Source organism: Trachemys scripta, chromosome 1 (assembly GCF_013100865.1).
Source record: "Trachemys scripta elegans isolate TJP31775 chromosome 1, CAS_Tse_1.0, whole genome shotgun sequence".
In the NCBI taxonomy this organism is placed as follows: domain Eukaryota; kingdom Metazoa; phylum Chordata; order Testudines; family Emydidae; genus Trachemys; species Trachemys scripta.
Genome location: NC_048298.1, coordinates 24,381,760 through 24,399,316, shown reverse-complemented (window position 1 = coordinate 24,399,316; position 17,557 = coordinate 24,381,760). Strand labels below are relative to the sequence as shown.

General features: G+C 39.6%; 1 protein-coding gene across 2 annotated transcripts in view; it reads left to right on the top strand.

Moving 5' to 3' along the window:
* The window catches only part of RELN (reelin), a 438,814-nt gene that overhangs the window by 232,538 nt on the left and 188,719 nt on the right, over positions 1-17,557 (top strand). For both annotated transcript variants that reach the window (XM_034766139.1, XM_034766147.1), the window contains exon 9: positions 4,634-4,730. In XM_034766139.1, the coding sequence (XP_034622030.1) occupies positions 4,634-4,730 (97 nt within the window). The remainder of the gene's footprint in view (positions 1-4,633; positions 4,731-17,557) is intronic.

The following is a 17,557-nucleotide window of genomic DNA, read 5'->3' as shown; positions in this document are numbered from 1 at the left end:
CAGTAATCAATTTAATATTATAATCTTAAATATTTTTGTAGAATGAGCTACTTCAGCCTCAATCAATAACAATAATAACAATTTATTAAACATATTTGCAGGACTGGGAAATGGTTTTAAGGTCAAATTTAAAAAAAAAAAGTACCAAAAACAAAGCAGTGACCTTCTTAAAACCAAACCTGATATCAGAAATTTGTTTTGTTTTTTTTATAAGCCAAGTCAAATTTAAAAAAAGTTATGTTAAAACTCTTAAGGGTAAGTTTCAATCTGGGTTAGGCTTCTTTACTTATCCGTGAAGCTTGACCTCCATTGCAGCCAGTGATAGTTGCACCATTTTGAAAATATCTCTGTGAGGATTGTTTCTCTTCACTGCAGTTTTTTTAATGCATTTTACAAATCTACGGATTTCGGATAAAGACACATGGTAAGTACATTGTTGTAAAGAAAGAAAAATATAGTATAAGGAAAGCCTAGGGGAAAGGTTGGTTGTGTATCTGAGGGGAATAGAGACGCTAGTATTCATTTGTGGACAAACGGATAATTATTTCCAGTTGATCAGAGGAAGCTATCAGCCATTGGAATTGAAAAATAAAATACTTGCTATTAGAAAGTCAGTTTTTGCTATCAGTAACCACACCATAGTATCAGAGATTCTGCAAAACTATACTTGATTAGGAAATAACTGGTGTCTTACATCCTGTAGTGTGGTAATTTGGTTAATGTTGGCTTTTTTAAAACAACCACTGTATATGGTTTATTACTGTTTGCATGGCTTATAAAAACAGGGTATTTTTGAATTAAATTGTACAATTTCCAGAGTCCTTTAGTAAATGACATCATTCAGTAGATTTTACCTAGTCCTCTAGATTCTCTACTATAGAGGGCACTGGGACTGAAGATTTATAGTGTTATATCCTGCCCCTTCTTCTCTACTTGAAACTGACAAACTGTTTATTACCATCTCTGGAAGCAGTCTGAAGGACATTTTCATTCCCCCTTCCTCCAGAGATTCTGCCTTCAATCTCTGTTTCTCTATTACTTGAATAAAAATTCTCATATATGTTTAAGCAAAGTCAAAATATATTTTTTGTATCTAGATAAATAAATGCAGATATCAAACTTACAGGTTTCCAAAAGTGTCTTCAGTAATCCTGAATAGCTTGCTTTATCAATTGACTTTTCATAATATTTAAATAAACACAGTTGTGTGCAATTGTGTTCAGCACTTCAAGACTATGTCAAGAATAGCAAATAACTAGTATTTCAGATATCCTGTATGGTAATTGTTGATAATCTACTTTTAAATTTTAGAGTTAATTTAATAGGATCTAAACCATGGGTTCTCAAAATGGGGGTCGTGACCCCTCAGGAGAACACAAGTGTATTTTGTGGGGGGTTGCGAGCTGTCAGCCTCCACCCCCAAACCCTGCTTTGCCTCCAACATTTATAATAGTGTTAAATATTTAAAAATTTGTTTTTAATTTATGGGGGTGGGGGGTCGCACTCATAAGTTTGCTGTGTGAAAGGGGTCACCAATACAAAAGTTTGAGAACTATTGACCTAAACCTTCAAGATGTTGAGTACTCTCAGCTCCCATTCATACCAACAAATTATTAATATATGCAAGGGTTATGGCTGAAAGTCACTTCTGTGTAGAGGGCGAGCGCAAGGTCCATGTGCCATTTAGTAAACAATAAACAAGGCTCAATAACGCCTGGGCCTTGTGCTGACCTTCTTCACAGGAATTAATATCACCCTACCTTTCAGTACAATCTACACAGCAAAAACAAAAATACCCCCGCAGCAATGAGTCTCAGAGCCCAGGTCAACTGACTAGGGCTCATGCCCTGGGGCTAAAAATAGCGGTGTTGACATTTGGGCTGAAGCTGGATTCTGGGCTCTGAGGGGTGATAAATAGCAGTTTTAGAGTCGGGGCTCCAGCCTGAGCCCAAACATCTATAATGCTATTTTTAGGCCACATCACAAGCCCTGCATGCCCAGTTGGCCCCAGGCTCTGAAGGTATATCTGCACTGCAATAAAACACCCGTGGCTGATCCGGGTCAGCTCACTTGGGGTTGCGGGGCTTAGGTTGTGGGGCTATACAATTGAAGTGTTCATGTTTGAGTTCAGGCTGAAGCCAAGCCTGAAGGGCTACACTGCAATTTTATCGCCTGGTAGCCTGAGCCCTGTGACCCTGAGTCAGCTGACCCAGGCCAGCTGCAGGTGTTTTATTGCAATGTAGACATACCTTGAAATGTGCTGCCACAGGGTTTTTGTTGTTGTTGTTGTTTTTTTCTCCGTAAATGTACCCTTTGTGAATAAGGGTTTGCAGAACTGGGCCCTTAAGTTATAAAGGATCTGATTTTCTTATTTGGGGTTTGAGAAGAGAATGTATATAAAAAGAAGTTCAACATTAATGAAAGCATAATTATTGGTCATCAAAACATCTTTGCTGCATATGCTGGTATTGTTGACTTTCCCAGTCTTAATTTGTCCTGTCCTGTTTATTAGAACCGAAAAACCTCTCTTTTTTCCTTATCACCCCTCCTCTATGGCTTTTCTTTTTACAATCACAAAAGTGAAGCACCTTATCTGCCTTGCACAGACCCTTCCCAGTGCTTCCATTTCTTTCGGGAATTAAGTAATTTATTTGTTATTTTTGAATATCATCAGACAGCTACATGACATATGCAGGTTTCTCAGGTAACATTTTCATTTTTACAGAATTGTTAGACAACCTACATTTCCTGCAGTGACCCTTCCCACTTCGATTTATTTTTATGAAACAGAATCTTTTCCACTTGCATTTTTTTCAGTGGTATAGTTTGATTTGTTTTGTTTTTTTAAAAGTCCAACACATAAAGCAGACTTTAACAATAGTTGAAATTACACAAAAATCATTTCCTTAGGTCTATCTTACTGGATATTTTTATCATGTATGCACTTCTTCCTTCTTCTTTTTCTACCACATCAAACTCAATAACACTGCAGTTTGGCCTGTCAGCCTCTTGTCAGCTTTGGTGATTATAAACTAGTTGAAGTTCATTGGTTTTGAACTGAATTCCTCTGAAATAAAATAAATGAGTATGATTAATGTTTTGAACCCTAAGTGGTACAAATGTAAGAGCCAACAACAGATGCCCATTCAGTAAAGCAGACTATCCCAGCAGATGGGTACAAATTAAATTTTTTTTTACTTAATTTGTTTTTAAACAGTAGGGGCAAATTGTCATGTCAGTCAAAATAAACAACAGACAATTGCTTTCTAGTCATTTTGGAGTACAAGGTTGGCAATTTGGCTCTACCACATTAATTATTTTGAGCCTTGTTGCAGTAGTACCCATACCAAGCTGACTGAACATGTTCAACATAGTGGTAGTGGTTTAAAACTTTATTATGGTTTTCATAGTAATGATTTAACAATTTAAAAAAAAATATTGGTATGAGAGAGAAATACAGTGGATAATTTCAAAGAGACTCAAAAGAGTCTGGGAGAAATCCTGGCCCCCTGGAAGTTGATGGCAAAATTCCCATTGACTTCCGTGGAGCTAGGACTTCACCCTCTGATGTCCCTTCTGGAATGGAGCGTGGTCTAGGTCTTAAGATATAGTCCAGATTTGAAAATCAAGATACTTTGGATTCTATGTTCCCAGTTCTTTTTCGTTTTGCTTTGTTTTTGTTGTTTTTTGGGGGAAGGGGGAGGGATGATTGTAGTTAGTTAAGTTGTACATCATAATTGTGTTCTGGAGAAGGTGACATGTTTTTGTTGAATTTGATTACCTGGCTGGATGTTTATTGCATTATGTTGGTTGAATTTTTGGGTTCGATTTTTGTTATTTTCATTGTCCTGTAATAAATTGTTATATATATTTTTGTGTCAGCTCCTAGAGATGCCCATTGAGAAATCATAAATAAATAAATATATTAACCTACCTTGCAGGACTGTCATAGGACTTAATTCATATTTTTAAAGTATTTTTGATTCCCAGATCAGTGACAAAAGTTTATTTGTAAGCTTTAGTGAGCTTACACTATGATTTCTCATTTTAATTTTCCTTGTATAGACTTAAAAATCTCCCTTTAATATAACAATACTACAGAGTTGCTTTTAGGATTGGTTTTTAATTTTTCTTGACATTTTGCAGCATTTTTATTCTTTATAGTTGTTATAGTACATTTCCCTCTTAGAGAACTCAAGGAATTTTGCATATATTTTTCTAACATTTAGTATATTTTGTTTCATGTATTATTCTTTGGGTCTAAAGCAGCCTTTTAATGTTCCCCCTTAAAAAGTGATGCGTGAATTAGTCTCTAATATTTAGGTTTTGTTTCAACATAACACATGCACTTTTTTTTGCAAGGGGGCTGTTCGGTAATTTATTTTGGGTTCCCATGGGAAATTTACAGCAGATTACACTGCAGTGTTGTGCTTTATCATTTCTGCGTTATTTCTGACTCAAAGCATGCTTTATTTTCAGCAACAGATCACAGGACATTTTTTCATCAATCAAAGAATTTAAAATATGGAAAAGTGATAATGGTGACAAGGGCTTAGTCAGAAGCTGCTGTTATTGAAGGATAATGTATCGCTCAGTTGTGTTATAACACATTTAATTGTATTGCTCTTCACAGGGTCAGGTTCATGTCGCTTTAGTTACACAGATCCCAGCATCATTGTGTCCTATACCAAGAATAACTCTGCAGATTGGATTCAGCTGGAGAAAATTAGGTTGGTAATATTTAAAAAAAAAACCTAACATTTTCATGCATTTTGACCCAGCAGACATTTTCTTACTCACCATTTTGTTTTCTCTAAATTTTTACTTAATGTTTTTATCTATCGATTTGGGTTGTTAACATGTCTGTTCTCCCTATTTTAGATGTGTTTAAAAACAAGGGGTGAAATCCTGGCCCCACTGAAAACAAGGACAAAACTCCACTGACTACAATGGGGCAGGATTTCACCCAAGGACTCTTAAAAGAATGGGTTTCTTTTTGAGGGAGAATGGATTAACTTGTGGTTACAGGCTTGGGAATCAGGCTATCTGGGTTCTATTCCTGGTTCTGTTGAAGACTTTCTGTGTGCCCCTAAGTAAATCATTTAACTTCTCTGTTCCTCAGAAAGAATCTGATCCAAAGCTAGCTGAATGGGTAACCAAAATCAGTGTGCTTTGGATCAGGCCCTAGAATGTGAGTAACACTTCCTTCATGCACAGGTGTGTTGTGAGGCTTAATACTGTACCTGTGTCTAAATACTACATTGAGGAGAATGCAGTAGAAATTCCCATAGAGATTTGTTCTTTAATGTTAAAAAGCCAATATGTTCCACTTTTTCAGTGTTTTTATCTATATTAATGCATTCATTCAAAAGTTAGTGAAAATAATGAAATATTTAAAGCAAAGTATAAATTGATTAAAGCAAAAATGAAATAGGTTCTCTATTACATTCACTGACACTTTTACCAATGCTCCACCAAAGAATGAAAAATGGTCTTTTCATGGCTGTTTTATTACAAACCAAAATAAGCACTGGTTTGCATTTTAGCACCACTTTAATCTCAGCAGGAACAATAATTTTCAGCATGGCAGGTTAGTACTTCACTAGGATAAAATGTTCAATAAAAATATTTTATGGTTTGATATGAAGACTTGGCTTCTAACATTGTTATAATACCAAAATTATGGTAAATTATGCCATGTTTTTAAATAAATAGGTTTACATTAAAGTATAAAGGGTTTTGAATAAGTATTTCAAAATATTGTATTGTAATATCCATACCTTTAAATTGAGAATCAATATAAGCTTTGAATTTTTGGAAGAGGCAGAGCAAGCACTTTATAAAGTAGTATTGGGAAATGTACTGTATATATTAACTCCTGCCTTGTTCATTTCAATAGTACTGCTGGGGAAACAAGATATAAGATTTTGCAGCTTGTCTATTGTGTCCTCCCTAGGGCCAGAATCTGCCACCCTTACCTATCTTTAGTACCTTTACTACACAAGTAGTCCACTTGGGCAAAGTTTCAGTCCCTTGTGATTACTCAGAGTAAGGTGGTATTCAGCAGTGGTGAGTGTGCCAGAGTCTGTTCCTAAGATAGCTGACATCAGCTCCACACGCTCCTGTGCCTGATGGGCAAGATTCTTATCTCATTGGCAGCAGAGTCACTCCAATGAGACCAGTAGGTCTGATTCCCATCTGAGACAGGTGTGAATCATTCATTGAGGTCACTCATGTTACTCCAGATTAACTGCTCAAAAACATTGCTAATGCAGTTATGATTGCCAGACCCCAGGCCCCTTCAGAATGTTAAATTCAGCTACACTCAAACCTCTGAAAACCAGGAAACACAAAGTTAAAATATACCCCACTTTGGCAATGCTACCCGAACTGTGCCTCCTGGCACTGTCAATAGCTATTAGGGATAGTTCAGTAAGGGTGGTGCCATAATAAGTAGACATGAAGAGGATTGAGCTGGTGTGAATGTTTGTATTGTGTTCCAGATTTGAATTGCAGCATTTATCTCCATGCTGCCTTCACTGTGGTGGATGTACCTGTGCTAAAGGTGGAGGGATCAGTTGGGGGTTGGCTAGCAGAGCTGTCTTTGTGATTGAGGAGAAGCACGTGTAACTTGAGGGATCAAGTATGCCTCATTTCAGCACTGAATTCTGTAGGTTGTCTCAGTGCAGGTGCATAAGAGTGTCCGCTTGCCTTGGGCACTGTCAGCAGTCTAGTGGAATACATGGCAATGGTCTCCAGGGCTTAGTGAGGAGTAAAGTGAAGGCAATTTCTCAGAAGGAATCCTCAAGGAAGGATGAAGTGGTGGTAATATTTTGCAAGTCTGGGGTGGCATGTGTGGAGTAGGCGGAGTGTTTGGGTGTAGGCCAGGTGTAGGCAGCTCCTGTGCACTATGCCTGATCTAAGCCTGAGTTTTGCCATAGCAAAGAGAAGTATTTAGACTTAGTCCTACGGTGCTCATGCATTTAATTCCCAAAGTATTCTGTAGCATCTGGAAAGGTAGAGTGCTAGTATATGTGTTACTGGCACGTTTGCTGGTTTTCAGAGGTTTATGTTTCTGTTATCTCAGTTCTTCACTTCCTGGTTTTCAGAGGTTTGAGTGTAGCTCAACTAGACATTCTGAAAGAGCGTGAGGCACCACCAGCCAAACTAAACTCTGCATTAACAAAGTTTTGGGACAGCCAATTTTCTTGTATTTTAAACAATAATTTCTCAGCATCCTTATATTCTACTGCCCCAGCTCTCCCCTGCCACTGCCTCTGGATCCTTGGCAATGATTAAACCAGCCACAGAAAACACTGGATGCATGTCAGTCTCTTCAGTACCCCAGCATCATCACCTTGCCTCCTCTCTCTCTCTCTCTCTCTCTCTCTGCCTACCCAGGACAGCCTGCTCCTCCCATGCTACCTCTCCTTTCCCCGGAAGGGCAGACTTTGGCGGAAGCCTCACAGGTTGAGGAGCTGGGCAGAGGATTCAGGAACAGTGTGCAGGGATTGACATGGAGTCAGTGGAACCATGTTTTGTAGGAGGGAAAGAAATGGAGGGTATGGATGTTGGGAGCTGAGCTGAAGCCCCCCTACACATCTCACTACACACCTCTGACCTCCTCTTTTCCTCTTCACATTCTCCTCTGACCTTCCCTTTTGCCATAGAAGTATCATCATCAAGGGAAAGCGTGAGTCTGGAGGCTGCATGGGGAGGGGGAGGAGTTCTGAGTTCCTTCCCTTGAACAGGGAGCAGTGAAGGGAAGGGGAATCACTGAGCCCCCTCCTTTGACCTGGTGGAGCACCTATAGGGAGGAATTATTGAGGGATGGGGGGAATTTGTAGGAAAGTGGGGCCGGAACTGAGCAAAGCACACATGACTCCACTTCCTCTCCTCTCTAAGTATGTCATGGGAGGGGGAGGTGCCCAACTTTTCCCCCTTACATTTCTGCTCCATCAAGGCTTCTGAGTTACCAGAGAAAAAAAGGTTCCTTTGCTAACAATCCCTTATTTGTCAAGGGATCTTAGAAAAATTACACTTTTTTGGAAACTCATTTCTCTGTCCAAGAGCTAGCCATTGACTGGGTTTTTCAAAAACATAACAAAAACTATTACCATAGTACCTAGGAGACCTAGTCATGGACCAGGCATACTAGGTATACTCGTCATGGACCAAGTATACAAGGTAAAGTACAAACACAGAACAGACAGTCCCAGCCCCAAGGAGTTTATAATCTAAGCACAAGACAAGATAAAGTTGGATACAGACAGAAGGGGGGAAACAAGAAGTCACCATGGTAGGCAATGGTCACAGTATATCAACAGTCTAACCGTTGTGAAGGTTTTTTGTAGGCATCATGGCAAAGGGAAATTTTGAGGAGGGATTTGAAGGTGGATAATCAGGTATCTTTGCAGATGTTTATGGGAAGCTCCTTATCTATTACCCTTTCACAGAAGTGAGCCTCTCAGCCCACCTGCCTAGGTCCCCAGGTCCAGTGCTGACCACCAATATATCCCAGAAGCATAGACACTCTCTCTCCCAGAATCCCACTCAAGACATGAGCCTTCTGGGTTATAATTTAACTCTCTCAGGAAGCATGCGATAGGTAGAGTACTTAACACAGAGACACTGTTAGTCATGCAAAAATGCACTGATCCATACAAAAATAATAAACCTTACAAGCATTGCCCCTCACACTAGCCCATCCTTCCCTTGGGAGTCCTTGAAGGACCATCAGTATTCACATAGGCAGGGTCCCCCCATCCCCTTTACCTCATCCAGCTCCTGCAGAAGCTTCCCACATCTCAAGCTGGTGAAAATTGTCCAAAAAGAGAGCACAAATGGAGCAGTTTCTGCCTCTTATAAAATTCCAGTCCCTCAGTTAAGTGACTCCCTGGTCAGCCTCCAAAAGTGACCAGAGAGTCCTACCACAGAGTCTTACCTAGTGATTTCATTGTTAGATGATGTCTCCCCTGCCAGCCTTTTGTCTAGAAAGATTTCAGTGGAGGACAATCCAGATTTAACGACCGCCTATTGTCAGTGCTGTACCACTACCCTGTTGGAATTTCAGTCCAACATGAAGGTAAAGAGGTAACAAAGAACACATCCAAAATGGAGTCTGCTGTCTGACACAGATGCATATAAAAAGCCCCTAATATCTCACAATTCATAAGACATACCAACAAATTCCCCAAATCTTCACTGGTGTAACTTAGATCAAAATCTATCCCTTTGTTTCCTGTTCACACCCAGGTGCTCACATACTATGGTGATGAGCACAGTGTAAGACTAGAATAGAATGGCTTTGTGCTGTTGATTTCCAGGAGCTGCTAGAGGGGTAGTGGCTGCATAACTTTACAGCTCCCTTCCCCACCTCCTAAAATCCGTAACCATCAGCTTCCCCCCTCCCCTCCCATTTTATATTCATGAGATATTTTTCTACAACTCTGTTCTTTTATTGTAATATCATTATGGATGCTTCTCCATCTCCAGACTTTCTACAAAATCCTAAAAAACAGAAGCTGTCAGTCCTCTGACCAGGAAAAGGCTATTCCTCTGAGACTAGATGAAATTGTGGACTGGCTACAACAGTGTGGTCACTTGAGATTGGGATCTTGAGAAAAATATTTGAAGATAAAACTGAGATAAAAAATATTACTAGCACACATGAAGCTAATTTGCAAGGATTAGCATCAGGACTAGAGGAAGCCGAGAACAGAATCTTCTCACTACAAAACACAGTGATTACTATACATATAACCTCAGAGCAACAGGAAATAACTATTAAAGCACTGCAGGAGAAGGTTAATGATCTTGAGGGAAGATCAAGAAGAAACAATCTGAAAATTGTAGGTCTCCCAGAGGGGTTGGAGAAAGGGAGGTGTGTGCAATTTTTATGCACCATTCTGTCGGTGCTGTCAGTCTCTCCCTCCTGATCAGAACTTAGATATTAAGAGAGCCCACTGCTCCCTTGCCCCAAAAGCCTCTCCAAAGGCAAAGCCTTGGCCATAATTGTAAGATTTTTAAAATACAATATTAAGAAACTCATTCTTAAAAAACCCAGTGAACTTAAAAACCTAACATGGAAGGAACACAGGCTGATGATTTTTGCAGATTTTTTACACCAAGAACATGATGGACAGGTGGGACAAATTCATTACATCAAGAGCCTTATCAAAGGGTTGAGCCCTATCAAACAAACTACTCTGTTTACTTCCCTGCTACTTTCAAAGTGAAAAAGGAAGGCAAGATGCTTAGTTTTATGACAGCAGAAGAAGCTGGCAGGTATCTGATCTCACTACAGTAAAAGCCCCCCGCAGAAGACATAGACAGGATCATTAAAACGACTCTACCAGATCAGTCACTGCAATGTTGAAAGTCAATTCTCAGTCTAGCAACCAACTGTACAGGGCAAATCCACCATTTTGTCTCCTCCCTACCCCTTAGTTTCATTTCTTTGAACTTTCCTGGTTACACCTTCAGAGGGAGCTAGCTGGGGAGAAGGATCTCATCTTGACCCTCCATCCAGACTCAGGAAGCAGCATTGAGCTCCGGGGCTCAAGCACCCATCAAAAAAATAGGGAGAGGTCAGCACCCCCAGGACTGACTGGATTAATCTTTTGTGGGTCCTGGTGCCCGGACTATGGCCCCACTCCCTGCTCTGCCCTGAGGCCCCGCTCGCCACTCCACCCTGAGGCCCGCCCCTACTCAGCCTCTTCTCCCCTAGGCGCCACCCATGCTCCACCTTGAGGCCCCACCCCCATTTGGCCTCTTCCCCCCCCAAGGCCTCATTCACTGCTAACACGGTGGGGCAGGAGCGGAGAGGAGCACCCACTGGCAGAAACAAAAGTCAGCACCTGTGCACCCATGGATCAGCAAGGTTCACCAGAGAAGTGTGATTTTGTTTTCTATCTGAGGCACTCTCCCTCCTGGTATCTTTTCCAACCCCTCCACTGCTTTTTCTTTAATCTACCACTCCTCCTCCCACTGATTTTACTTTGTTTCATACCCATCTAATTTCCTAGATTTCCGGTTTTTCTGGAAATATTCAGTCAATTTGCCCTAAATGTGCACTTATAAGAGATACCAGATCTAAACATTGTAATGAAGAATCTTTTCAATTCCCCAACTGTAAAGAAATCTGATCTTCTAAAATCCTATCCACAAATAATTATTTTGGTTATGAGTCCCCAAAATGCCTGAGAATGTGTTGTATGTATGATATTGTTAATTGTTTTTTTCAATAATAGTTCAGGTTCTTTAGTTTTTATTTTTGTTCAGTTAGTTGAAAAAAATGTTATGCTGATTTACATTGCTGATCTAACTATGAGGCAGTACACTCACCCTATAATCCAGCCTGGACAAGGCTCTGGTAGGAGGGAGGTGAAATTTCGGCAGAATTGTTCTGCTAGTGCACCCTTATTTGCAAATAACCTTATTCCAATATAACTGAATTATTTAAACAATTTGTACATCTTTTTCATATCTCCACCATAGACTTGCTCTTAAGTTGAGATGCTAGCCATCTTCCTCCTTTTTTGTTGTGAATAGTGCAGAAACCATGGCCTCCCTTGGCATGAGACTATTTCCTCTTTATAAACTTAATGGGACTCTAGGTATATCTCAGTTGGGTATTTTGGGGGAAGAAAGTGATGAGTCCATCCCCTTGCAAGTTTCCTAGACATTCAATCCTATTTCAGTTTGGGTAACAGATATGTATATTTTAAGTAATCCTTGGTCAATTTTGATCATTTCTGTTTCTCATGTTATACCTATCTTCTACCTTTCCTGGTCTGTCTTCCTCTGTTCCCTTTTGACTCCCCTTCATAACTCAGTGCAGTGAGGGGGTCCCAGATCTACCTTTACTAAATCTGAAACTAACAATGGCCCAACACTATTCAGGTGCCTGATAAAGAGAGATTTTACCTCAGCACTCCTTATGGATAATATTATAAATTTTGTTTCCTGGAACTTAGAAGGGGTGAGTCAACAAATAAAAAGAAAAAGTATTATCACTTATCCAAAAATACTGAAAGCAGCTGTTCTCTTCCTACAGGAAACTCATCTTAATGACTTGGAGGCAGAGAAATTTAGGAAGGAGTGGATGGAGAAAGGTGTGTTTAACAATTTCTCCGCCTCCTCACCAAAGACGTAACAATAGTGTGTCACAAGAGACTCAATTTCACAAATTCTAGATGTAAATAAAGATGAGGAAGGTAGATTTTTGCTGGAGAATGCTAAGATCTTTGACTTTATGTATACCCTAACTAAATGTACATAGACCCAACAAAGATGATCCAAGTTTTTTTAACATTTTTTTTCCAAATTAATATCCCACTATAATCAATCATCATAGCAGGAGATTTAATGAGGTGTTGCTTTTTAGATAAGTCAGGCCAAGCCCCATGTACACAATCACATGCAAGAAACACTTATTAAAGGTTCTATGGAAGAATCAGGGTTGAAAGATGTATGGTGATTGCAGACCCCTACAATGAGGGATTTTACATTTTTTTTCCTCCCCACATTCCTATTGATGAATAGATTTCTTCCTGATTTCTTACAAATCTGGTGGACTTGGTGCTTAATAATGAAATTGTCTATCATGATCTCTGACCATGTGTAATGCTGACACATCCCAGTTATCAGCAGGCAGGATTGAACCTGGGACCTCTGGAGCTAAATGCATGACCCTCTACTGCATGAGCTAAAAGCCACATGACTCTCAGTTAAGGCTGTAGCAGCCTCATTAATCTCTAAGTGGTCTCAGTGCCACTAGAGGGGGACAGAGCACCACACCCAGGAAATGTGTGAGTTACACATGCACCAGTGATACTACAATTCCCCCCCACCCTGAGACAAATTGGATCTGTAAAAGGTCAAGACTGAACTCCTCTGTTGAAAGATAAACATTTTCAGAACTATGCCACAGAAGAAATTCCGGTTTTCTTTTAAACAAATGACATACTAGGGATATCCCAATTCACCCTATTGGATACACTAAAAGCCTTTGTTAGGTACAGGGTCATTTCCTACTCAGTGTGTAGGAAGAGGGCTAGCCAGGCTCAGCTCCTGGAATTAACCAAAAAATTTAAAGCTATGGATTTAGAATGTGCACATTACCCCTCCCAAGAAAATCTTTAAAAAATTAATCTTTGGCATGATGTAAATAGGCTCACTTCAGCACAAGCAGAATTTGCCCTTTTTAGACTCAAACAAAGGTACAGGGAGTCGAGGGAGAGAACGGGGAAAATTCTTACAAACAGATTCATAGTGGGAGGTCAAAGGTCCCAAAAAGCATCACCCAAATCAGAACAAGGGAAGTTTATTAGTAGTCAAAAGGAGATCAATGATCAATTTTTGAAATTTTACCAAGCTATTTACAATAATTATTCCACACCTAAAGAACTGAATAATTTTGTTAAAATTCTTAACCTCTCACAAATCTCAGAAAAGCAGGACACCAAGCTGGCCTCTCCCTTGCAATCAGAAGAAATAATCAGTGTCTTGGAGGAAATGAGTCCAAGAAGACCCCCAGCTCTAATGGCCTACCAATAGAATTGTATCAAACTTTAAAAGAAATTCTTGCCCCTAAACTGTTTTCATTTATGAAGATGCCTTAAAGAAAGGTAGGTTACCTCCTATTCTGAGGGAAAGCCTAATTTCTGTACTAAAACTGGGTAAGGATGCACAAAAGTGTAACAGCTATAGCCCCATCACTTTAATCAATACTGATATAAAAATTCTCTCAAAAATATTGGCCAAAAAACTTGAAAAAGTAATAAGTAATATGGTTCACCCCTACCAGGTGGGATTTATTTTGAAAAGGTATGGTTCAGATAACACCCATCAGCTGATTAATGTTATGGCATTCCATCAAAAATCTGGCAGTTTCCATACAACGATTTCAACTGATGCAGCAAGAACTTTTGACAGAGTGAATTGCAGATACACCTCTACCCCGATATAATGTGACCCGATATAACACTAATTCGGATATAACGCAGTAAAGCAGTGCTCCGGGGGGGGGCAGGGCTGCTCACTCCGGTGGATCAAAGCAAGTTTGATATAACGCGGTTTCACCTATAACGCGGTAAGATTTTTTGGCTCCCACGGACAGCGTTATATCAGGGTAGAGGTGTATCTGTTTCTTACCCTGGATAAAATGTGGGTTGGGGAAATCCTTAATTTCATGAATAAAGTTATGTTCCAATCCTACCTCTTATATCCTAACAAACAATAGGTAACTTTGGTAAATTCTCTGGCTACAAGTTAAATTGGGATAAGAAGGAAACCATGAAGATCTCATTGAGTTTAGTTGGAAGTGGCTCTCCTGGACTCAGATTACTACCAGTTCCCTGAATGAACAATTACCAGCTATTATGGAAGCCAAAAATACTTGGTGTAACATGTCTACTTTAATTTAAAAATCACCTCCTTCTATATAATGAGGCCTCTATCTAGGATAATTTGAAACTCTATATAGCAGGCAACATATTCATCTGGCCAGATTGGATCAGGAAAGGGATTTTGACCGTCAGTCAATTTATTGAAAATAACTTCCTCTCTTTTACAAATATTAAAAGAAAGGTTCAATCTAGAAAATAAGAAGGAGTGGCAATATATCCAGCCTAAACATGCCATCTCCCATCTGTTTGGGCCAATGCCTGCACTGGCTTGACCCACCTGAATTGCTTTCATTTCTCCAAATATTACTCAGGTTGCCAAGACCTATGACATTATATGCAAACTTAGCCAACAAATTTAAATTAAACACAGATTCTCTAAAAAATGGGAACAGGAACTAGGACAATTATTCTCTGTTAACCAATGGAAACAAATTTTAGCCAGTGCACCAAACCATTTCTTGGACCTCCATTTAAGATTAATCCAATAGAATATCATATGGAGGATGCATTGGATCCATCCCCAAATCTTCAAAATAGCTGCTAAATTAAATAAGTGTTGGCAATGTGATTCAGCTGGTGCTAACTTAACCTGGATGGTCTGGGAATGCTCTTATACCTGTATGTTTTGGAAATAACATAATTGCAGAGTTAATGTTTTCCAATCAAATACAATTGTGTTACAAACTAAACATATTTTTAAACATAATGGATGTTTAAAATCCTGAGCCGGCTTTTGTAGGTGACAAATCTGAGGAATTGTCACAGATTGAAGTGTCACTAGAGGAGATTTTGGAATTAATTGATTAACTTAACAGTAACAAGTCACCGGGACCAGCTGGCATTCACCCAAGAGTTCTGAAAGAACTCAAATGTGAAATTGCGGAACTATTAGCTAGGGTTTGTAACCTGTCCTTTAAATCGGCTTCTGTACCCAACAACTGGAAGATAGCTAATGTAACGCCAATATTTAAAAAGGCTCTAGAGGTGATCCTGGCAATTACAGACCAGTAAGTCTAATGTCAGTACTGGGCAAATTAGTTGAAACAATAGTAAAGAATAAAATTGTCAGACACATAGAGGAACATAAATTGTTGGGTAAAAGTCAACATGGTTTCTGTAAAAGGAAATCGTACCTTACTAATCTATTAGAGTTCTTTGAAGAGGTCAACATACATGTGGACAAGGGGGATCCAGTGGACATAGTGTACTTAGATTTCCAGAAAGCCTTTGACAATGTCCCTCACCAAAGGCTCTTACGTAAACTAAGTTGTCATGGGATAAAAGGGAAGGTTCTTTCATGGATTGAGAACTGGTTAAAAGACCGGGAACAAAGGATAAGAATAAATGGTAAATTCTCAGAATGGAAAGGGGTAAATAGTGGTGTCCCCCAAGGGTCAGTCCTAGGACCAATCCTATTCAACTTATTCATAAATGATCTGGAGAAAGCGGTAAAAGATGAGGTGGCAAAGTTTGCAGATGATACTAAACTGCTCAAGATAGTTAAGACCAAAGCAGACTGTGAAGAACTTCAAAAAGATCTCACAAAGTGATTGGGCAACAAAATGGCAACTGAAATTTAATGTGGATAAATGTAAAGTAATGCACATTGGAAAAAATAACCCCAACTATACATACAATATGATGGGGGGCTAATTTAGCTACAACAAATCAGGAAAAAGATCTTGGGGTCATCGTGGATACTTCTCTGAAGACATCCACGCAGTGAGCAGTGGGAGTCCAAAAAAGCAAACAGGATGTTAGGAATAATTAAAAAGGGGATAGAGAATAAGATGGAGAATATCTTATTGCCCTTATATAAATCGATGGTACGCCCACATCTTGAATACTGCGTACAGATGTGGTCTCCTCATCTCAAAAAAGATATACTGGCATTAGAAAAGGTTCAGAGAAGGGCAACTAAAATGATTAGGGGTTTGGAACGGGTCCCATATGAGGAGAGATTAAAGAGGCTAGGACTTTTCAGCTTGGAAAAGGAGACTCAGGGGGGATATGATAGAGGTATATAAAATCATGAGTGATGTGGAGAAAGTAAATAAGGGAAAGTTATTTACTTGGTCCCATAATACAAGAACTAGGGGCCACCAAATGAAATTAATAGGCAGCAGGTTTAAAACAAATAAAAGGAAGTTCTTCTTCACACAGCGCACAGTCCTTGGCTGAGGAGGTTGTGAAGGCTAGGACTATAACAGCGTTTAAAAGAGAACTGGATAAATTCATGAAGGTTAAGTCCATTAATGGCTATTAGCGAGGATGGGTATGGAATGGTGTCCCTAGCCTCTGTTTGTCAGAGGGTGGAGATGGATGGCAGGAGAGAGATCACTTGATCATTACCTGTTAGGTTCACTCCCTCTGGGGCACCTGGCATTGACCACTGTTGGTAGACAGGATACTGGGCTAGATGGACCCTTGGTCTGACACAGTATGGCCATTCTTATGTATGTTCTTATGTTCTAATTGGAAGCTGAATACATCTGAAAAACTTTGGCTTAGAAGAGCACTAATAATTGCTAAAAAAGACTAGTACTACAAAATTGGAAATCCAACAATTGAAGACTGGAGTATAGGCATCATAAGCTTGGCCACCATGGAAAGAATTGTATACTGTAACAGAAAAAAAACAAGAAAAATTCTCAGACATATGGGCTGTCTCCCTGGAAGTGTCTGAATGATCCTATTAAATGCATGGGTTCCCTCCCTCCCTTGCTGCCCCCCCCCTTGCTACTTCCTTCCTTCCCTCCCTCATCTTTATCCCCTCCTTTGAATTTTGCTTCTGTTCTTTATCTTATTTTAATAATATAACTAGTTGGATTTTTATAAACCAATTTTGTTTGTGAATTGTACAATACAAATAATTGATTTATATTTTAACAATTCATATTATATGTGTGACGGGTTAGATTACAGAAACCCCCTTGGGGCTGCCAACTGATGTGCCAAGACTACTTCTGCCTCTGCTTTCCCTGCAAGCTTGGGACTCCAGCACCCTGTCTTGTTGAGCCAGACACGCCCATCTGAAAGCAACTTAAGAAGTGTTCCTGTCTTTAGCACTCAGATGCCCAACTCCCAATGGGGTCCAAACCCCAAATAAATCCATTTTACCCTGTATAAAGCTTATACAGGGTAAA